Source organism: Callionymus lyra, chromosome 15 (genome assembly GCF_982586985.1).
Source record: "Callionymus lyra chromosome 15, fCalLyr1.hap1.1, whole genome shotgun sequence".
Classification (NCBI taxonomy): domain Eukaryota; kingdom Metazoa; phylum Chordata; class Actinopteri; order Syngnathiformes; family Callionymidae; genus Callionymus; species Callionymus lyra.
The window spans coordinates 22701310-22723624 of record NC_141832.1 but is presented as its reverse complement, the minus strand read 5'-3'; the positions used below and the strand labels follow the sequence as shown (position 1 = coordinate 22723624).

General features: G+C 39.2%; 3 protein-coding genes across 3 annotated transcripts; all 3 read left to right on the top strand.

The window, feature by feature from the left end:
- The first annotated feature begins 12 nt into the window (after window positions 1-12).
- Window positions 13-9238, top strand: dnajc7 (DnaJ (Hsp40) homolog, subfamily C, member 7). The gene is made up of 14 exons (XM_087808499.1): window positions 13-119; window positions 2083-2171; window positions 2468-2592; window positions 3482-3595; window positions 3723-3797; window positions 3871-3989; window positions 5230-5383; window positions 5468-5632; window positions 6254-6345; window positions 6423-6496; window positions 6569-6715; window positions 7990-8142; window positions 8224-8286; window positions 8352-9238. Exons 1-14 carry the CDS (start codon window positions 46-48, stop codon window positions 8387-8389), a joined length of 1482 nt encoding a protein of 493 aa, XP_087664625.1. The 5' UTR covers window positions 13-45; the 3' UTR covers window positions 8390-9238.
- Window positions 9239-9664: 426 nt separating this feature from the next.
- odad4 (outer dynein arm docking complex subunit 4) lies at window positions 9665-14499 on the top strand. Its single transcript, XM_087808496.1, has 11 exons — window positions 9665-9819; window positions 9886-10017; window positions 10501-10654; window positions 10732-10793; window positions 10954-11095; window positions 11168-11377; window positions 12688-12895; window positions 12969-13055; window positions 14022-14218; window positions 14293-14393; window positions 14464-14499. Exons 1-11 carry the CDS (start codon window positions 9676-9678, stop codon window positions 14497-14499), a joined length of 1473 nt encoding a protein of 490 aa, XP_087664622.1. The 5' UTR covers window positions 9665-9675.
- Window positions 14500-15949: 1450 nt separating this feature from the next.
- Window positions 15950-22023, top strand: cnp (2'',3''-cyclic nucleotide 3'' phosphodiesterase). The gene is made up of 4 exons (XM_087809647.1): window positions 15950-16070; window positions 17980-19474; window positions 19531-19658; window positions 20759-22023. The coding sequence occupies exons 2-4, from the start codon at window positions 18019-18021 to the stop codon at window positions 21218-21220; spliced, it is 2046 nt and encodes a 681-aa protein (XP_087665773.1). The 5' UTR covers window positions 15950-16070; window positions 17980-18018; the 3' UTR covers window positions 21221-22023.
- Window positions 22024-22315: the final 292 nt, after the last annotated feature.

The following is a 22315-nucleotide window of genomic DNA, read 5'->3' as shown; positions in this document are numbered from 1 at the left end:
ACGCCCCCCGAGAGTACGGGCCCCGCCTCCCTCATTCACGGTGAAATGGCGACGGATCACGGCGGTGCTGTGAACATGGCTCCGGACTTGGAACTGCTTAGTGACGAAGAATTAGAAAGGTATGAATATGGGGGTTCGTGTTTTCGTGGAAAGGAGCTCCGCTAGTGTTAGTCCTCGTCGGCGGGACTCCCTGTCATGTTGGTTGACTGTTGACAGCTTGAAGCTAACGTAGCTCACAGGGTTGTTTAGCTACATCTGGCCCCATGTTGCTCTGCTCGTCCTCTGCCTTGTAGCCTCGCTCCTGCAGGTCCACACACCTCTCGATCAGTGGCACAAACACGGCTCAACTCTCGCGAACCATAAGGCATTACAACGTGCACTTTGTCTGCCCCTCGAAATATGATGTCAAAGTAGGTCTTGCTCCAAAGAAAGTCATGGCAGTTGTTCCACAGGATGGTGTCAGATGTTCCTGGCGCTGCCCTCAGAGCCTCGTGTTCGAGGGGCTGTGGAGCCTTCGTCCCGGCTGACAGTTGCTATGTTTAGATCCTCAACGGCAGGGATTCACAGTCCTCCGAATGTTGTCTTTCTATGAATGGCATACCTGGAGCTTCTTGGTAATCCATCCACTGAGACTTGCTGTGACTTCCACTTGTACAACTGTAGTCTTATTTCAACTGTATAGTGTCTTGAGATAACTTTGTTATGATAAGACACTTTAAATAAAATTGAATTGAATTGTGTTTAAGATGCGAGACAGAGAAGATATTTTACATTTGAATAATTACATCTTTTTCTTTTCCCTAGATGATATTTTGAAAGTGTCTTTTAAGTCACTGCTCCGGGGACCAGTATCTGTTACTGGGCCACACAGAACAATCGGTCCTATTGAAAGTTCTAAAAGTGTTTTATTTTGAAAAAAAAAGACTTTCAGCTTTTACATAAATAGCATTAACTTGTGACTCTTGACTAGCACCTGATAAGTAAAACACAAGAGTGGAAAAAATAACTAAACTGCTTCAGAGTTCTCATTCTATATGCTGAAATGCAAATTTAAACATTTGTACAAAGTCTCTAAAAGTTAGGAGACACACATACATCCCACCTTCGTATCTACAATCAAATAAACATAGATGCAAATACACAAAATCTTGTTGTAACCAGTCCAGAGCTCTTGCTGGTTCAGCTGTATGTTGAGGTGTTTTTTTTTTCTTTATGCACTTAATTTTAGTTTATGCACATCATGCTATTGTATTTTTACTTTTTTCTATCTGAACGTTGGGTCTGTAAATGAAATCCTGACATTTACCGGTCCGCGGTACACAAAAGGTTGAGGACCGCTGTTTGAAGGTGTTTAATAACAAAAATAATACACAACCTGTGTAACTATAAAGGGAAACTAAAATCCAACTTTCCAGACTCACATTTCAAATGATGAAGTCTTCCTCTCCAAGTCTCAGTTAATCCCTTATCTCTCTATCCATCTATCATGACAAAGTAATTACTTTCTAAAGTTCTACCTGAAATCTCTGCAAAGGAGCGGTTACAAGAGCATAGTCCATTATGATGTAATAATGGCTTCACTCCTCAAACCAGCTATGATCATGCCCCGCTTTGTTGTGAAAAAACAATTAGATTGGAATCACAATTGGTATCATTGTAATTATTGAGAAGAAAAACCTTGTAAATGAACCAATAACAAAGGAAAATGGGGAGAGATAAATACTAAAACAGGAACACAGGGTACTCTAACATATTTTATTTCCAATTCAATGTTATTAAGAAAGTAAATATTTACATGAAAAGAGAGTTTTGTCCAAACAGACACATACGGATGAGTACAATAGGTCTGAGGTCAATTTAAGAGACACTTTTTAGTTGCCCTTTAAAGTGTAGAAGATTTTTTTCTTATACACTTTTAAATGAAAAGCTCTGTATCTCTACGGTTATCTTGTGACAAGAAGTATATCTCAAAAGCATTTACAAATAATCTGCACTGACATGTGTTCACAATTCAGATTACCGGTCTTCATAAATACATTGAAACTGACTCAGTTTTTTGACTCTCTATTATTACATTTACAGGGAGGCAGAGAACTTCAAAGAAGAAGGTAATTCCTTTTACATCAGGAAGGACTATGCCGAGGCATTCAATTGTTACACAAAGGCAATAGGTGAGTGACCAAATTATTTTTGTGTTAACCCTTGTGTGGTCTCTGGGTCAAGGTGACCCGAAGGCACAAATACAAATGTGATTCGAGTATCCCTTGTGTAGTCTCTGGGTCAAGGTGAATGACCTCCACCACTGCATATATATTTATGGCAGCCAGGGAGGTCGTTGACGCAGAAACAACACAAGGGATACCACAAACAAATTTGGTTTCGGGCACCAGGTCAACTTGACCCCAAGGCTGCGAAAGGGTTACATTTTCGTTCTGCATTAACTAAATTTCTGATTTTTTTCAAACAGATTTGTGCCCAAAAAACGCAAGTTATTATGGAAACAGAGCAGCCACGCTGATGATGTTGTTTCGGTTTAGAGAGGCCCTGGAGGATTCCCAGCAAGCAGTACGACTAGATTACACCTTCATGAAGGTTTGGCTCTTCATATACATCAAGCTGCACGCTTACATTTGATTGAGTTGTATTACTTATTATGATTAATATTATCCTGTAACAATCAAGCCAAACGCAGAACTGTAGAACCAAAATCTGGCAAAATGAACAAGGGCCAAAATAAAATTAAGCCACAAGCCACACATTATTTATTCTTATCCCAAATGGTTTGCACTAAACAACAACAACTTATGAACAGAAATTGGACAATGCAAACACACGCCTAATGATGGACCAGGGATGTGTCTCTGTCAAGACATTAGCTGCATTTACATGGACCACCTGACCCAGAATAAATCTCATCTTCAAGAGGTGCTGTTACATGTGAGTTTTTTTTCTTATGTGATTTACTTAAAAGTGTTTAATCTTTTTTTTCCCTTTAATTATTAAATAAAAGGTGTTTTTCCATTGATGCCCAAAGTTACTGAAATGATTCCTGTCTTTGAGCAATATTACCTCAGCCTCATGTTGTTTCTGGGTTTTCTACATTTTCGTCTGTTAAAATGTGACTTTTGTCCAATCGTGCCATTATTGAGATGAACAGCCTCATTTCCTTTAAATACAGGGTTAAAAAAAGGAACGTCATGGACCTTAAATTGTACTTCATGAAGTTAATAACAGTTGTGGTTCAACCAACATACATTTTTGATCCTTGACTCTGTGGTTTCATGTGGAATCGGTTTTCTATTTTTGTTGGTGTTCAGTATTATAACAATGTCAGGCCGTGTTATGCTGGCAAAGTAAAGCTTCTTTTATTTTTTTCGACTGTCCCATTGATAGATAATATCTTACCTGAACACATTTTCACTGCCCTGCGCACCCATACCGGTCCACTGCCCGTCACTGAGTGCATATGTGTCACCCACAGGGACACTTGCGGGAGGGTAAGTGCCACCTGTCTCTTGGTAATGCCATGGCTGCTAGCCGGTGTTTCCAGAAAGTTCTGGAGCTTGAGGCTGACAACATCCAAGCACAGCAGGAGGTGAGTTGGCATCGTTCATTTATCTTGTATATGCTCATTTACTGTTAAAGCAGTTTTTAACACAGATAAGTGTTTGCTCTACTACTTATCTTTCACATAATAACTTAACACCAAACATTACTTTCAGTTAAAAAATGCTGAATCCATCCTTGAGTTTGAACGTATGGCCGAGATTGGGTTTGAGAAAAGAGACTTCAGGATGGTAAGAGTTCTATTTGAAGCTCTTAGAAATGTGAGTTGCAGCTATGAGTGTATTCACTCAATGTTGTTCGCAGGTTGTCTACTGCATGGATCGAGCTCTGGAAGCTGCAGCTGCCTGCCATAGATTCAAAATCCTGAAGGCAGAGTGTTTAGCTCTGCTCGGACGTTACCCAGAGGCACAGTCTGTCGCCAGGTAAGAACCCGTGTAGATGCTACATCGGGATATTGAATTACTGATGACTTTCAGGTCTAAAAAAAGCTATTTATCTGCCTGGGGGCACCGAAGACATAGAAACAATACAATCCACCACCGTTAGGTGGAGCGGCAAAATGACGAGAGGTCTGGGGAAAAAAGAAAAATACAAACGGGCAAAGAAGGAAATCCATAGGAAAAGATAACTATTTTTATTGTACTGAGAAAAGACAGGAACTTTGTAGATAAGAGTGTATTGGTTCTTTGCCTCATTCCATTAATAAATCACAATCAACCCTATTGTTATCAGACGTGAGGAAACAAGTGTGAGTAATGTTTATTGATTTAAAAAAGAAAATAAATTATAAAGTGAAAAGTGTTGGCGACTCAGTCTGATCATGAGGCCCCTGGTTTGATCACACAGCTGTAACAATTTCTCTCCTATCTGGACAAACCTCTGTGTAAATCTTAAGACACCTTTTTTTAATATTCATCTTAACTAGGACTGCATGATTTAAAGAAAATGTGCGATTTGTGTGGACAATATTGTAATTAAAATGAACTGAGAAACCATAAGACCAGCAGTTACAATAATATTTCAAACTAAAATAATTTAAACATAAAATGTTACTTTGCATTAGTGTTAGAACTGTGTTGTTGTAGATATGAAAGTATTAAAAAATATTTTCCAAAAATGTTTGAAAGGCAAATTCTTAATGTTTTGGTATTGAAGTAAGATCATATATGTTTACAACAGAATTTGGTGCCAATCTATGCGGTAGATTTGGGTAATTTATAAAAAAAAAATTTTTTAAATATTTTACATTATATTATTACTGACAATAAATCAAATTGAATCTGAACATTTTTTAAATTTTAGTTAGATCTTGTATGTTCTTTATAAGTGACATACATTTGGTCTTACAAAATATTTATGAATATAATAATAATAAAAATATGTATAAAAGATTAGTTGTATAGAGGGGATTTATTTTCTACGTGACATGAATTGGATGAACTTGAGTTTTTTAGTTTAAGAGAAACAAATGCATATTATAAAAAAAGAACTTCATAAATTGGAGGTTTGTTCGTTTTAATGCCATCTCGCCACCTGTCCACATTTAAAACCTTGTAATTAACAACAAGACTGTCATGTTAAACTCTATGACTTATAGCAGTTAATATTTTAACCACTTATTTGTTGTCTATTTCTTTTATATCTTTGCATTTTCCTTCAAAGTGACATTCTGCGCATGGACCCCACGAACGCTGATGCGCTCTACGTACGTGGTCTGTGTCTCTACTATGAAGACTGCATTGAAAAGGCGGTCCAGTTCTTCATCCAGGCTCTCCGCATGGCCCCTGACCACGACAAAGCCCGGCTCGCTTGCAGAGTCAGTCTGTTACTAAATGATGATCTTGTTGCTAAACTGTTCATGTTTGACTTTTAACGTAGTTTATCACTTGTTTTTCTTTAGAATGCAAAAGCCTTAAAAGCCAAGAAGGAGGAGGGGAACAAGGCCTTCAAAGAGGGGAGCTATGAAGCTGCTTATGACCTCTACTCTGAGGCTCTGACAATAGACCCCAATAACATCAAGACGAATGCCAAGTTGTTCTGTAACAGGGCCACTGTTGGATCCAAGGTACGTCTCGGGTCCAAGAACTGTTTTTAATGAACCATTAGAAGATGGCAATCACCAGGTTACCAATATTTATCTTAGCTGTTGAGCTAAATTTCAGCTCATTGGCTTCTAGGTGAATATGTTCATATACCAGGGGCCATATTACATACTGGCACCATTATCTGACTAAATAAATAAGGAGCCCTAATATTGGATATTAATGACTTATCAGCATTATAGGGGGAGAAATGGATAACATCCTCTAAATAATAATAATAATAAAAATGTATTTTTTGGGGATATTTTAATTGTATTTAAAGATTCTCAGAATAAATGCAAATTGTAATTGTAAATTATTTTTAATCAACACATAAAAAAAGGAAAAAGTTGTATTTTGAATTGTAAAGCTGCATTAGAAAAATACAATTAAATAGGAAATAAATCAACATGACAGTTTTATTGAGTTATGAGATTTATAATTACCTTTAGATTCATAAGGACTGCATAAATAGAGGCATTTGGCCCCCTTGCCTCACTTTGCACAAATCTGTGTTCAGTTTATGATGTGATTTTCATGTGAAACATCCACTTTAACCCTCATTTATATTTGCTAAACCCTATTTTATTTTTCTGCATGTCCAGCTGAAGAAACTGGAGCAGGCTGTTGAGGACTGCACAAAGGCCATCAAGCTGGATGAGACCTACATTAAAGCCTATCTAAGGAGAGCACAGTGGTATGAACTGTATATGTTTAAGTAGCTTAAGATGAACACATGTTGTGGAAGATGTTCACTCTTGTGTTTTGTTTCAGCTACATGGAAACAGAGCAGTATGAAGAAGCGGTTCGAGACTATGAGAAGGTTTACCAGACAGAGAAGACAAAAGGTTGTGACAACGATCTCCTCATAGTTTGGTTCCTTCTGAATCTGACCTCTTGCTCTATCTTGCTCTGTGCAGAACACAAACACCTCCTGAAGAATGCCCAGCTGGAGTTGAAGAAGAGCAAGCGAAAAGATTACTATAAGGTGCTGGGAGTGGATAAGAACGCGACAGAAGAGGAGATCAAGAAAGCATATCGCAAACGGGCCCTTTTACATCATCCAGGTGATTTAGAAATCTTTCCCATGCATTTGTGATTAGTGTTCGTCACACCCATTGATGCTCTAAATGTATTGGGGGGGGTGGACTGGTGTGATTATAATTTATGTCACATTATTTACAGCACATGTGTCAAATGCAGGGCCCTTGGATAGTTGGCTCGAAATCAAAGTAGATGTTCATGTTGATATCATGATTATATATGTCAACACTTATACAGAGACTTCCAGTAACAGTAAGATTACGGTTGAAGGAAAGTTTGGTAAAATGTAAATGTGCTCTACCAACAGCCAAGACTGCTATAAAATGTTGGTCCCTTATGTGATCGACTATAACACCCATGATATACAGTGACTGTTGTGAGGGACCATAAAGCCAACATTAGGAAGGGAGGGAAGTAAGACACAAAGCACTTGAATAAGTAGTGCTTATAAATGTTACATTTCTAAATATTCAAAATGTAAACATTGTCAGTTATTGTATGAAATGTTTCTACATGCTCAGTACTTAGCCCAGAGGATGGGTGTCACTTGAATAAACAGGTCACTTCCAACACGCAATAATGGAGGTCAAACTTTGGCCTTTTAGGTCACAAGCAAATAGAATATATACTTACCAATCTGTAACAAGAAGTTTGAATCTGATCCAACCTTTTTTTTATTTTTAATGATCTCTGAGTTTGTCCTCTTTTACCAAACATTCCCATCAATTTATCTCCTTTGATGTATGTGTTAGTTTGTTGACTTGGTCTGGTAGCTTAGCTTAAGCATCTCTATAGGTCACAGTGGACGTTAACGTTTGAGCAATCCAGCAGGTTACATAAAAGTATCTGAGGGCACCATTTGGACACATGTTTCTTAGCTCAACCCTCAGGTCAGTGATGGGGAAATAAAAGAGAGCGTGACGACAGTGTAAACCATTTAGTCCCAGAGAGAAGGAAATAGGAAGAACCTAAGCAGAGAGAGAAGAGCTTCAGCTGTTTTTGGGCTGCAAGGTAAGTTGAAATATTGATGAAAGGAAGGTTGGTTTAAAACCTCAGGCTCTGCGGATGACGATAGATGAGAGCAAAGTGAGCAAAAGGAAATACTCTTGAATAAGAAGCTCAGTGAAGAAGACACACGCTGAAAGCCTTCATTCATTTTTAATGGGCCACAGCTGGAAGCTTGTTTCTGAAGGTAAATAAAGACACGTCAGGGGAGGACAGAAGCGCCCAGGTTGGACATGTTAACTGTTGAGAAGGAAGGTTCTAAGAGTGGCTCGACTTGTGTCCTCTGATGCAGACCGCCACAGTGGAGCGAGTCCAGAGTTGCAGAAGGAAGAAGAGAAGAAGTTCAAGGAGGTGGGTGAAGCCTTCAGCGTGCTGTCAGACCCCAAGAAAAAGGCTCGCTACGATAGCGGCCAGGATCTGGAGGATGACGGCATGAACATGGCAGGTGAGTCATGTGATCTTGAATCTGATGCGATAAATTAGTGATTCCGTTATCGCCTGTTGACTCCATTTTTGTCTTTTCCAGACTTTGACGCCAACAACATCTTCAAGTCTTTCTTCGGAGGACCAGGAGGTTTTAGTTTTGAAGGTTTGATCGTCAATAATTAGTTTCATCATTGAGTAAATTAACCAGTGGTTTGTTTGTTTTTCCAGCATCTGGACCAGGAAATTTCTTCTTCCAGTTTGGTTAAGAGGGAAAATCATCCACACCACCAGGTTACTGTACACAGACTTTTCAGCTACGTCAACCCTCCAAACCTACCATCTGTATTGATGACTGGCTCCTGTCACCAGTCAGCATGTTTATGCCATTGACCCACTGACCACATTCAGCTGACTATCTAAGTGCCAACGCAGCAAAGGAGTTTAAAATCTTTGTGTTCACAATAAATGAACCTTAGTTTTGACTCAAACCCGAATTTGTGAGCTTGTACAGGTCCGGAAATCTAGGAAACCAAAACAGGAATTGGCTGCTGAATTATCAGTTGTGCTGCAACGGAACAAGCGATTATTGGTTTTTCTGCATGATAGTTGGCAAGCTAAAGCACCCGTCGCCCAAAACAATGTGTCGCACAGACGCCCGGTGAATCCCCCCCGTCTCAAACAGACGTCCCCATGTCCATGACACAACGTTGCTTTTGTGAAACAGCTGGAGCACAGTTCGACTTCTAGAGAAGACCCCTCACTGGTTTTCTGTTTGCCGTTGCCATGGATTGCTGCATATTGCACATTTTCTGGAATTTAAAGTGGTAATATGTTAGTTGTTTTTTTTTGTATATTTGTTGTAAATGTATCTGTAAGAGGAGGACCGCTTTCCTCGTCATCCATATGGAGGATTATTCTCAAGCTTTAGAAGGCGCTTCCTGAAGAGAATGTCGCCTTCATTGTGACTTTTTTTTCTGACTCATTGCGTCGCTCTGTGGTGCCATTCATGAACAATGGAAAGTGTGGTCTTTGCTGTCATTGTTATTTGCTCTTATGAAACCTTTTGTCTATACCAGCCATGTCAATAAAGTTGGCCTTCTATGGGTTTCCCTAAACATGTGGATTTGGCACTGATTGATTTAGCGAAATAGACTTGAATTTTTTTACCTTTAGACTTTACGGCAAAATAAATTAAATCAATACAGAGAGCTGGTGAACGGTTTGTCATTGCCACACAGTAATTATTTACTGAAATATTTATAATTGCGTTGTACAAATATGAGTTAATCAAAACGAAATATCTGTCATCACAATACTTAAATATTGTCAAGGATCTAAATAGGAAATCTTGAATTAGATGTTTCAGAATTCCCGGTTATTTTAAGCTTCATGTATAAAAGGTAGACGTTACTATTTAACTGTGTGCGTTGATAAATGCTGTTCGGTTTTTGAACAGCAGATGGTGCTGTTTCCAATGTTGTGTCGGTTGCCTGGAAACCAGCAACAAGCACATAAAGGAAGCGTGTTATCGAAAACTTTTTTCGTACCTTGCATGGTAGAATATAGAATCATGATGGATCCAAGCGCAGGGCAGGACCACCAAAAATCCAAAGGTGTATTCTCGACTTTGTTAGCCGACGGGAACTGGATGCTTCTTAAAGGAGAGTACCAGAAAGCGGTGGACAGCTACACAGCGGTGAGCAACACATGTAAAAAGATAACAAATACTTTATAAAACACGAGAAATATGTGTCTCTTTTAGGCCTTGGCCGTGAAACCGAGCGACAGAAACTGTCTAGTGGGTCGGTCCAGGTGTTACCTGAAGATGGGCCAACATGAGAACGCATTGAGGGACGCAGAAGCTTCTCTTGCTGACGACCCTTCATATTCTGAGGTCAGTCATTCTCTACATGCATAGTACACACTTACGTTTATCTCACTCTCTGTGTCTGTAAAGATGGTCAAATACTTTGTTTTGTATGAAACGCAACCAGAAGTGATAAGCAAGAACCCTTTCCAGGGTGTCCTCTGGAAAAAGGCTTAGCAGTTCATTAATATATGAATGCAGTCAATACAAGGATTTCGAAGTTGTACTGACGTCTTTATGCATGCTCAATCGTATAATAAGTTTTATCTATTGATTCATAACCAATATGTACTTATTGCCTTTTATATTTTTCAATTTCTTCATAAACTGATTTTCCTAAATATTTCTAACAACACAGCCAATTTTATTTATGTATTAATTACCACTTTTACTTAACATGATGGATCAATATTGTTATCCAGGAAGTTAAAAAAAATGAATAAATCCTATTTCTTTAATAAAACTGCCAACTGATATAAGAGCGAGGATGTTGTGACTCCTTATCTGCAGGGATTGTACCAGCGAGCGGAGGCTTTGTACTACATGGGAGAATTCGAATACGCTTTGCTGTTTTATCACAAAGGACGACGGCTGCGTCCGCAAATTCAGGAGTTCAGGTTGGGTGTTCAGAAAGCTCAAGAGGCGATCGAGAACTCAGTTGGAAGTATGTTTGCGTTATCACCCTCGAATCTTTAATGTCTACTCATTTATTTATTTATTTAACTTTTCTTACATCTGCAGGTCCTTCGTTTGTGAAACTGGAGGTCAAAGGTGACCTATCATTCCTTGAAAAAGATCTTGACGTACGTTTTCATAAATATTTTTTTTTGTCTATAAATATATTTCATTTTCATGCTGACAAAATATTTCAAAGCGTAGAAGAATTGCTATTTAAAAAAAAACATCAAAGAAGATGAATTAATAAGGATTAAATGTGTAAATTCAACCTCCTCTCTCCTGAAGGAAACACTACCTCTGACTGATATTGAGCATCTGATGACGACAAAAAAGCCAAAGACTCCAAAAAGCGAGAAAACCACCAAACTTCTTCTGGGGGATCTTTACAGCGACAAGATGTACCTGGAAAAACTGTTAAAATATGAAGGTGACTTTTAGCGTTCATTAATAATAATGTGTCTGTTGGCAAATGACTCGTAAATTTAAACGTGACCTTCAGGTTTGGGCAGAGGTCAGACCAAGCCCGGGCAAAGACTCCAGGACGTCATCAAGAGTGGACTCACGTATATCGATACTTGCACCGAGTTCTGGAACAAGGAGAAACCTGTCTCTGTCGGGAAACGGAAGCTGAAGCAAAAGAAAGTGGATTCCTCTGACCATGACGGGCCTGCTCAGTTTCTGCTCAAGAGCCTGCAAGACATTGACGCAGGTAAAACATGGCTTGAAATGAAACATTATCAGGATTTAAGTGTTACATGAACACACCTGTTGGTCAAGTTATAAATTACATCTGTGCACAGATACTGAGCAATCGCCTGTTCTTGTTGACCTCATCATTTAACTTCTGTTTTAAGTTCTGTACTTAAACTTTGATTTATATTGACTGATTTGACACAAATCAGCCTGATCAACATGCATTTCACTTTTGCACATGACCTTCAATTTCCTCTCTGGTTTTATCAGCCACAACAACTTAGAAAATAGTCCTGTTATTATAATTTTCCTCAATACACTTTACAGTTTAAACTCTATAAATAAGAGAGTCACAATGATAGTGGCGAGGGACAAACTTTACATTTAACAGGCAGTTACCTCGAGCAAAACCAGACTCAATGTTCACCGCTTTCTGCTGTAAGAGAGAGAAAGGAGAGTGGAATAAAGGAAATAATATGTAAAACAGTGTAGAGCAGGGGATGGGATTTAGTTAATTGAAAAATGTCTTGATATACAAAATAAAATAGCTGTTAAATATCGATTGAGCTAAAGAATTATATTAAAATAAAGCTGCTTTAGTTTTAACAACAACACAAGTTAGTCATTAATTACGTCTGGAAAATGTATGTCAACAATTTATTACTTTTATTTCCTGATTAACAAAGAATTAAATAAATCATTAAAATATTTACTGCATAAGTTACTAAAAAACGTTTAAAAGTAATGAAAAACACCTGAGTGTAACAGAGCGAAGATACAGAAACACATTGTATAGTACGGACAAAGGACAAATGACAAAACAAGGAGTCATCTTGACATGAGTTCACATTTCTGCAGAATCACGTTTGCTGCGCAAGTAAACCGCACACAATCAACAGCCAGAGTCGAACACTAAGTGTGTATCTGCGTTGAGTTCTCATCACATGTCTCACAGCACTTTGTGTAAACGACTGCACTGTATCATCATCACATTTGCGTTTGTCTTTAAGTCTTTCTTTGTCTTGACGTCGGCCATTTATGCAGCTTCTTAGACAGTACATTACGGCAAATAAGAACTGGTTCTCAAGTGACCTGCCTGGTAAAATAAAGGTTACTGTATGTTAATTAAACACTTACTTGACAAACACATCTGGCAAAGTGAACTACTTGCATCATTGCACCTTTAATTTTCCGTGTGTATTTTTATATATAATATCCTCTTTCTTACTTCCTCCTTATTTACTTTTAACTTCTACTAAACTGTGGTTCCTGCAAGTGTTGGCTGAACTGTACTGTCACCATCTATAAATGTGTTTTTATCTTTAGAGTTAACATCTGGAAATGCCAGAGAAAGTCTTAAGAAGGCTGAAAAAGTCCTGAAGAAGGTCCACGGATGGTCTGAGAAGGAGCTGCCTGATAAAAAGGAGGCTCTGGGAAACCTGCATAGCTCCATCGGGAACGCTCTGATGGAACTCGGGGACGTGGGAAAAGCACTTGAGCATCACCAGGAAGACTTGAAGTTGGCGAAGCAGTGGTCCGATTCCAGCATGGATGAGATTTTAAAATTCCGATCCAACGTATTAATTGTTTCATTTGATTGTTTCCAGTCATCTGCCTGAAGCTTTGTCCCGAGCGCTTGATAACATCGCTCACATCTACACACAAACTGGCCAGTACGCACATGCCATTGACATGTAAGTGAAGCTAGCATTTGTAATATCTATTTCAATAGCTTCAACGGTACATGGTAGTGACTTTAGAGGAAAATATAATCTATGTCTCACACCTAGAGAAGAAAATAGTACAAAATAATTCAATGCCTAGTTACTTAAATCAGGGATGTCAAACTCAATCATACAAGGGGCCAAAATCTTTAAGCAAACAAGGTCGTGGGCCGAACAAAATGTATATTTACCAAACTGACTACAATGGGAAGTACGAGTTTCTTTTCATTCTTGGAGGCTCATTCTATCTTGAACTTATACTCAAACTCCTTTTCTATAACAGTTGTCCTCAACCACATTGCCGGCATTGGTACCGGTCCACATGGCATTTAATACCGTAGGGAAAGAGATTATTTGGAGATGCAAATGATTTATTATTATTATAATTATTATTATTTTCTGTTGTATCTATTATTATTATTGTCTTAAGGATGTTTTTCTTTGGAAAAAGATGTTAATTTCCCATCATTTTAGCCTGTGACTCTTCACACGTTATTCACTATTTCGGTCAAGTTTACTCAAAATAAAAGCCGCAAACTCTATATGGGATGATCTTGTTGTAGAGAAATCAGCTCTTGCTGGCTCAGCATTATAAGGAGAAGTTTTTTTTCAGGTTTTGCCATTTTATTTTGGTTTTACCTGCAGTTTATGCTTGACATTGACAGTGCAAAAAAGGTTAGGGACACCTGTTCTATAAATGTTATACTCAGGCCTTGAGTTTTACACATTTAATTGACATATTCCAGATACTTGGATACTTCTTGTACAGTGACTTCAGTCGCCATCAAAAGTAAAAGAACTCAATTTAGTACTCAAACTATATCCAGCAGAACAGACAGTCACCAACACGGCCAGAACAATTTGTATCGTCCACCACCCACTGCAACAATTTGTCTGCCTCTAATATCTGTGCATTTTTGTTTTGACTTCCAAAAGCTGGGAAGAGAAACTCCCTCTACTGTCAGCAGGACTGGAGCAGACCTGCGTGCTCCATGAAATCGGACGCTGCCATCTGGAACTGAAGCACTACGACGACGCTCGGGACTATGGCATCCAATCGGCTGCAGCCGCTGACCTCACTGATGATGTGAAATGGAAGATGAACGCCAACGTGTTGGTGGCACAGTGCGAATGTACGAGAGTGAGGAGCAGATGGACTAATGAAACATGTGATTTGATGATATTTCTCTTTGCTATTGGTTCTTAGTGAGACTCGAGAACTTTGACTCGTCTGTGGCGCACTTTGAGAAGGCTCTGGTGCAGGCAGAGACGCAGGAAGATGACTCAGCGATGGCTGCAATACAAAAGGTTACCCTCCAATTGTTGCATCAACTCATCTCCAAATTGCTTTTTTACTAACTTGTTTTCTTGCTTTCAGGCTCTGGATGAAACAAAGCTTCACATACGGCAATGATGGTCTTGTGTTGCAAAGATAAAGTCAATAAACATCATGATGTTTTAGATTGACTGTGGCTCTGTTTTATTAACTTGTGTGTCTTGAGTTTGGTAAACTTTTAAATCTAGAAAAGTAACAACAATTACAACAGGTGCAATTGAGTAAATGTTAATTTATGAAGTTTCAATGATTTTACTTGGTTTTCAACAACTTCAATCGACATATTGTTTTTGGCCGTTAGAATGAAAAATCACATCTTAAAATATTAAGATTTTATGTTATATACTCATCCTGGCTTCTAGTTCTTATTTTTAAATATAATGTATACAAGTTCAAGGTTTAGTTGATGATTTAATATTCTCGCTATAAAGTAAATTTACAATTTTAAAGTTTAATTGAAAAAGTGAAGCTAATTAAGAAACATCTTAAGACGTTTTTATTTGTTCAGGCTGTTCCTTGAGTTTCTGTAACTCCTGTTGTGTTATCAGTTTTATCTTGACCTTTAAAGTATATACTTTATTGAATATTGTTTTGATTGTTTAAGCGCTTTGTGACCCTGGTCTGGAAAAGCGCTATACAAATAAAAATTACTTACTTACGTACTTACTAATGGTCTTTGCTGGTTCCTTTAGCCTGAAAAACAGAAAACTCTTGCCTCATGTATACGAGTACAAAAGATTAAAGAAAAAAATATTCCACATAGTGAAGTTGTTTTGGTAAATTGATATAAAAATAGAACACTTATTATCTATCAAATGTAGAAAGACTTCTATCATATTACTTAAATGAATATTAAACTGGGAAATTGCAAAAAACAATAAGTGATCTACTTGATGATCCACCTGTAATACATCTGTATTTGATTTAGAATTTTCTACTTTTAGTATTATTAGTAGTAATTTTTTCAGCATATATGCACTACAGTAAAACATGGGGTTGTCTGGTTTCATCTGTGTTCATGAGGGGGGAAAGAAATCAAGATTAAGCTTGTTTTTAAAGTGTATAAATATGAAAGACAAATCGGAAATTCGATGAAAAAACAAGTTTTACATAAATGGTAGTTTGTACTAATATGATGGCGATTTTTTTCTTTGTTACAGATCCGATTTAAAATGATCCATTGTTAAATATGTGTTTTTAATACACTAAACTAAATATTAAGAAATTTGATTTTTTTTTTTGTAAAGAGAAGGTAAAAGCAGTACTGAAACTAAATTTGAGTAAAGCTAATTTTACTTTCCACCTGTGCCCAGTTTCATACTCTTTTGTCTTTTGTCCCCACACATGTGTGGGGGGGTCTTGCTTTTCATGGAGAAAATAAAAATCTCAAGAGTGGCGAGAAGGCTAAATGAGATGATCAACCATAAAAATTCAATTGATCTCCTATTAAAATCAATATATTTTAATATTTAATCGTGTTTCTGTTTCGCTTCATTCGTCCCTCAGTCTGGGGTGTTGGGCGTGGCTGTCTTTGCGCGCTCCCGGAAATGTCCGTTCGCCAGTCTTGAAGAGGCGTGAACGCGCGCCAGTGCCAAGCCTCGTCATTGTGAGAGACGCGTGGACGCTCAGCTCTGCCTGCACTCTCTCCGGTAAGACTCTCGTTTTCCTCCCGTTTCAACTTGTTTTCTTTCCACCATTTTTTCCTCTCTGGACGCGAAGCGGGGGGTCGAGTTTCCACGCAGGAGAAGTGCGTGGCGGGGGAGCGCTGGTGTGCCAGGCTAGTGCACTTTTGTCTGGCGTGCTAACACGCCACTCCCCGCCCGGCCTGCCATGCTCCTGCACGCCCGCTTTGTTTCCTTTCTCTGGGAAATAAACTCACTTCTTCAACAAAAACAACAACAACTCGTCTTCCCCTCTATTTAAAAACTGCATGTTATTTTTATCGCGATATTTATCGCCATATGGTTTTATCTGGCACGTGAAATGAATCTACTTTTCTCTCGCTAAATTGTGTTTTTGATAAAATAAATACGACTTCCTAGTTGTGTCACATGATACATTTCCTGTATGGAAAGCAATGATTGACAAGAATCTAGTAAAGAGATGACACATGTCAACTTCCCTCCTACAAGTCTTCCTTTTCTATTTCTACTAACCTCTACCAGTCATTTTCTGTACATGTAAATAACTTTCATTTCTCATTTGTTAACCCATTCATTTCCTGGTGTTCAGACGCTGTAGGTAACAGTACTGAGGCCCAGACCTTTCAATATCTAAACACCTGTTGAAGATTTTCTTTCACAAAGTTGTTTGACTTGTGAAGCAAATTAAATTGCAACGTAGGTGGAAAAATCTGTGTCTTGGGTTGTTCCTGCCCTTCATTTCCACAGCCGACTCCTGTTTTATTGGCAAGAATCTGGAGATACCATGAGATAAAGGCTGGGTTTGAACTCCCATCAATTTATTTTTTTGGCACCGACCAAAATGATTTAGTACAACTTGCATCATCTTTTGGATCCAAGTCTAGGTGATCAGTCTTGATGGTGTGTGGTCAAAGCTATTGATGATCACATTAGTCGCCCATTAGCAAGTTTTCTTTTTATTGTTTCTGTAAGAAAAAAATGGTACCAAGCTGAACAACTAACTCACGATGAGTACTACTACTATTTGTAGTTTCACTTTCTTAATGTTGGAATATATGTTATAAAATTGGTATCGGAATAAAAGGTAAAGTTTAGGAAATGATATCGAAGTAAAGGGTAGCAGTATCAAATGTTCGGTCGATACCCAGCCTTCAACAATATGATGTATTGTAATACTGTAAGAACAAAGATATTTGTCGAGTTTCCAGACCTTTAAGACTCTTGACAAAATATTCCTGCTTTGTCCAAAACATGACCTTTAAAAGCTGCTAGAGTCAACTGTATTCTCTTGTTCTCGGTCATTGCCGGGTTATGCAGATTTTCATTGTTAAACTGCGTGGTACATATTTGCTGCTGCCATCTAGTGGCAGGAGGTGTAATTGTGACACTAAAATGAACAATTTTCAGGAATTTTTGCATGTTTATTGTACACTTTTTGTTTTAACATTTTTTTAAATGTATACCTAAAAATGATTTTAAAGTAAAATATGTTCTATATAGATGTATATATTGATTCAAAAAAAGTAACAAGAGTGCATCAATATTTCCTCACATCAATGTTAAACTCATAAAGACAAGGATCCAAATTCAACAAATGACTGGATCAACTTGAATTTTTTAATTATTAATAGTCTATAAGTGGGAGTTAAAAAGGAAATTGGAGTAAATTAAGAGCAAATTGTCTTAAACGTTGTGCTCAATGATGCCCTCAAAATACTTTCAATTTCATTTGATCACAAATGTTTCTCAGGTAGACTGAGTTCAATAAAAGAGCCTAATATCTTTCCTTCATAAATTGTATATTTGTTAGTTAATGTTGACAATAATCTAGATTACTGTATTTATTTCCTTTTTTTTTTTTCTTCCTGGCAAATATTTCAAAAATTCACGAGTTTGCATTTATTTGTATTTCCAGGTACATGTTGGTGGAAAAGTAGACGCTGCAATATCAGACATGGATGTTGAACAAAGTGGCGACGTTTTAGAAGTGTCTCACACTCAAGCGAGCGCTGTGGAAAAAGAGGCCGTCGTGACAAAGTCTGATGTGTCGGTCGAGCCTGAGAATCCACCGGCTGCCGCAGACGAGCCTGAACCACCGACGGTCAATGGTCACGGCAAACACACCGAGGTGGAAGAGTTGATAAGGATAACGGAAACTGTGCAACTTTCTGATGAGAAGCCAGAGATTGAAGAGAGCCAGTCCAAAGATATCGAGTCAGAGGTGATACCAGATGTTGTGCCTCCATCGGAGCCCGAGGTAGTGCCTGAAATGATCCCAGAGGTTACCCAGGTTGTAGAGGTCACTCCTACCATAGAACCAGAGCAGCCAGTGATGGAGGAAATCCCAGAACCCATGATTGTGGAGTCCCCGGTGAAAGAAATTGCTCCTGTAGCAGAGTCGCCAAGTCTGGAAGCAGAAGTTGAGACCCCTCAATCGGTTGCACCCCCAGAGAAAGCGGAGTCCCCCAGCAAAGAGGAGATTGTGCCGAAGCCAGTAGAAGCTGCTGCGTCTTCCGTTTCAACGGCAGTGGAGGAAGTGGTCTCTGAGGCTGCAGCTGAAGCTGAGTCTGTGAAAATGGAGGAAGTCACAGAGACTGTGAAAGTTGAAGAGAAGATCGTTGAAACTGTGAGCGTGGAGAAGAAGATGGCAGAGAGTGCGGCAGAGTCTCCTAAAGTAGCTGCAGATGTGCCCGAGACTGTAGCGGAAACTGTTGTGGCAGAGGTTCTGGCAGAAAAGACTGAAGCCGTTGGAGCCGCATCAGAGAAGCAGACGGAGGACAAGAGCGAGGCTGTCGAAGAGCAGAAAGATGAGGTCACAGATCCTGCGCCTGGTTCCCTCTCATTTGCCTTCCTTGAGCGCGAGCCAACCAAAGCGGCTCTTCAAAGTTCTCGCACCCTTGTGGTCCTCAGGGGTCTCCCCGGCAGTGGGAAGAGCTTCCTGGCCAGGGCCATCGCCGAGGCCTACAAAGATCACTGCTGGCTCATCTCTGCCGACGATCACGGCGTCAAACCTGAGAAGCCTACTGCAGAGTCCTACAGGGCTCTAGATGTTGCCATCGCGTCCTGCTGCAGCACCACCGCTAATGTGATTGTGGTGGACGACACCAACGTCACCCAGGATCGACTGGCCTATATGGAGGAGATTGGCGAGGAGCACCGTCTGGTGGTTCTGCACGTGGAACCGCGCACGGAGTGGGCGAGGGATCTGGCCGAGCTTCACAAGAAGAGCCGACGTGGACTGGCCGCAGCCCTGGTGGAAACCATGAATGAAGACTTTGAGAAATTCCATCTTCCTCTGTTCTTCGGCTGGTTTCTGCTCTATGCTGTCCAGCATAAAGTCAAATGCACAGCGATGGACTTCCTGAAGACACTGGACACCCTGGAGGCCTTCAAGAAGCACATGACTGACTGTAAGTGTGAGTGGAATGCTTGCTAAAGTCTCATCCTGACTCATTCTTGTTCACAGTTACAGGAAAGCCAGAGAAGGAGGTAGATCTGGAGCAGTATTTTAAATCCAAAGGACCACTTCACTGCACGACCAAATTCTGCAACTATGGGAAAGTAGAAGGGTCCAAAGAGTATGCACACAGTCAGGTAAGCTGCCACATTTCATCATGTGATGATTGATCTTTATTGCTCATAAGTCACTTTGCCAGGAACCTGAAATTATCTTATCCGTTAACTTTGTATTCTATAAAGTATTGACTATATTATAAGTACTATAAGTACTATATTTATTCATCAAGTAGTTGCTTGATAAAACTCACTGTCTTAAATGTAATATTACACAGTATGCCAGTTTTGTCATTTCATTATTTAACATTATTTTAATTCAATTTTGGAAATATCATGCAGGTCTATTACACAGATAATCTGATGTATTTAAATTGCTGTGAGATCTTGTACAATATGGTGTGCAAATTATTTTACTTTTACTTCCTCTAATATCTAATAATATAAATGAGCATTTCATGCATGACAGTGCAAGACGGTTTCTGTTCTACATTCTTTCAAAAGTACCCTCATAGTCTAGTTTACCTCACTCTGGGACTCGTGAAGCCAGTAGAAGTCAGCAGACCTGGGCAAAGTTCAGTTTAAGAGCCACATGCTTCCCTTTTGTAGAGGGCGTCATTTAGTAAAGGTTAAACTGGTGCAGACTGTTCAATGATTCCAAATTATTCCATTCACAGGGAATTATGTGATTTTAGTTAATAAATCAGTGTTGGCCAACTTTTATTTATATCCTTCTTACTTTGAACTTGTAACATACTTGCTAAATTTCTTTTTTTTTTTTAGCTTTTTCTGTCATTTGAGTTTTTATTTATTTTAAGCATAAACATATCTAGTTTATACTAATTTAGCCTTTTGCAGGTCTGAAACAAAATGATATACAATTAAATAAAAGTATGAGCATGTTTTTGTAATATCTTTAAGTTTACCATTACATTAATCCTCTTTGTTATTTTGTATCGAAACCAATTGAACAACGACAAAAGTGGTCTTAAAACGATGTGTACTTTACATTGTTTCAACTTTTCTCAACTCTACATGCTTCTCAAATGGTACAAATAAATTATTTTTGGAAAAGTGTATTTTTATTCTTTAAAGCCCAATTTTTTTTCTTTTTTAGTGATTAGAATTTAAAAGAAATGATTTACTTTTGTAAATGTGATCAAATGTTTTCTCCCTTCCAGCACGTCAAGGATTTCTACAGTTCAGTGTCTGATCTGTCACTGAGTGCACTCTTTGTCACTCCTCGCACGGTTGGTGCCCGAGTGTCCCTCACGGAGGAGCAGCTCCTCGTCTGGCCCGCAGATGCTGAGAAGGAGGTGGAACCATCTGTTCCCGGGGCCTCCGCCCTGCCTCTGGGAAGCCGCGCCCACGTCACCCTCGGCTGCGCAGATGGCGTCGAGCCGGTCCAAACCGGTCTGGATCTGTTGGAGATTCTGGTCCTGCAGCAGAGCGGGCAGGAGGGCGAGCTGGTGGAGGAGATGGAGCTGGGCTCGTTGAGGTATTTTGGCGAGGGAAGGTGGATGCTGATGCTCAGAGAGCCCACCTCTGCTCCGGCATGCTTCTCGAGCTCTTTCGGTCGCCGGGAGCCAGTGCCCCCGAAAAAAGATGGCGAGAAGAAAAGGAAAAAGTGTAGCATTTTGTAAACATCGCCAATAGGATGTGAGGCTGGATGTCTGGTAATTGTAGTCTTTCTTTGAAGACCATGTTTGTGCTGATGTCATGGTTTGTATTAGGAACATTCCCGAGCCTGTAATCTGTGTGCCTTTCTTTATTTGCACCACGACCCAGAATGCCTTTGATGCAGTCAGGCTGCTCACTGTTGCCTTTTTCAGTGGCTTGTTACACATCCGTCGTAGTGAGGGGTTTAATTTCCGAGGTGCTGTTGGCTGCGGCTGTAGATTTGATGCATAACTCCACACGGCTTTGTAGTTCAGTAATCCAGTTTCCATGTATACCGTGTTTGTAGTCCGACATTAACCAAGGCCTATACTCTTGCTCACATCCATTTTAGCATGACTCTGATCCATATATCACTCGACTGCTTTACTTAGATTAGTGTGTTGCTGCTTAGACGGTACATTTTGAAAGGGGCTCACTGGCCAAAGTCACCTGCGTAAGTGTTGAAAAAGTCATGAATTGCTGCCTTTGCCGATGAAATCGTTGCACTTGACATTGTTTAAAAGGGATATTGACAATGAATTTGGCATTTTCTGCGCTTTGCACTAAGCACTAATCCAATGCTGTGAATTGAAATCACATTTGTAAACCTATCTCTGTACCACCATCCCTTTTAAATCTCTTTGTAGCACTTGTATCATCACATCTCGACGTGTCCTCTGTGGCATACGTTAAGGGCAATTCTTACTTTGTGTAGCTCTTATGAATCCCTATTTTTGCACTTGTTTTGTACACTAAATAAAAGACATGGTTTGCTGCAATTATTAAATGCTGTCATTGTTTTATGTGTGTCTTTATATAAAATGATATAATGCTACTAGTTTGTTTGTACTTAAAGATGATACTGTTTGCAAACTTGACTAGATACGCAGTTATACAATTTGGCCACAAGATGGTGCCACTAAAATCTCTTTTCTCCAGACCAATTCAATTTTTCAACAGACGTTGAAGTTGAAAATCATGTTAACGGGTTCGACTGTTTTTATTAAACACGTCTTCTGTGGTTCATGCTTGTCTTGTCGATACTCATCAGTTCGAATGCAAATAAAGAGAACTCATGC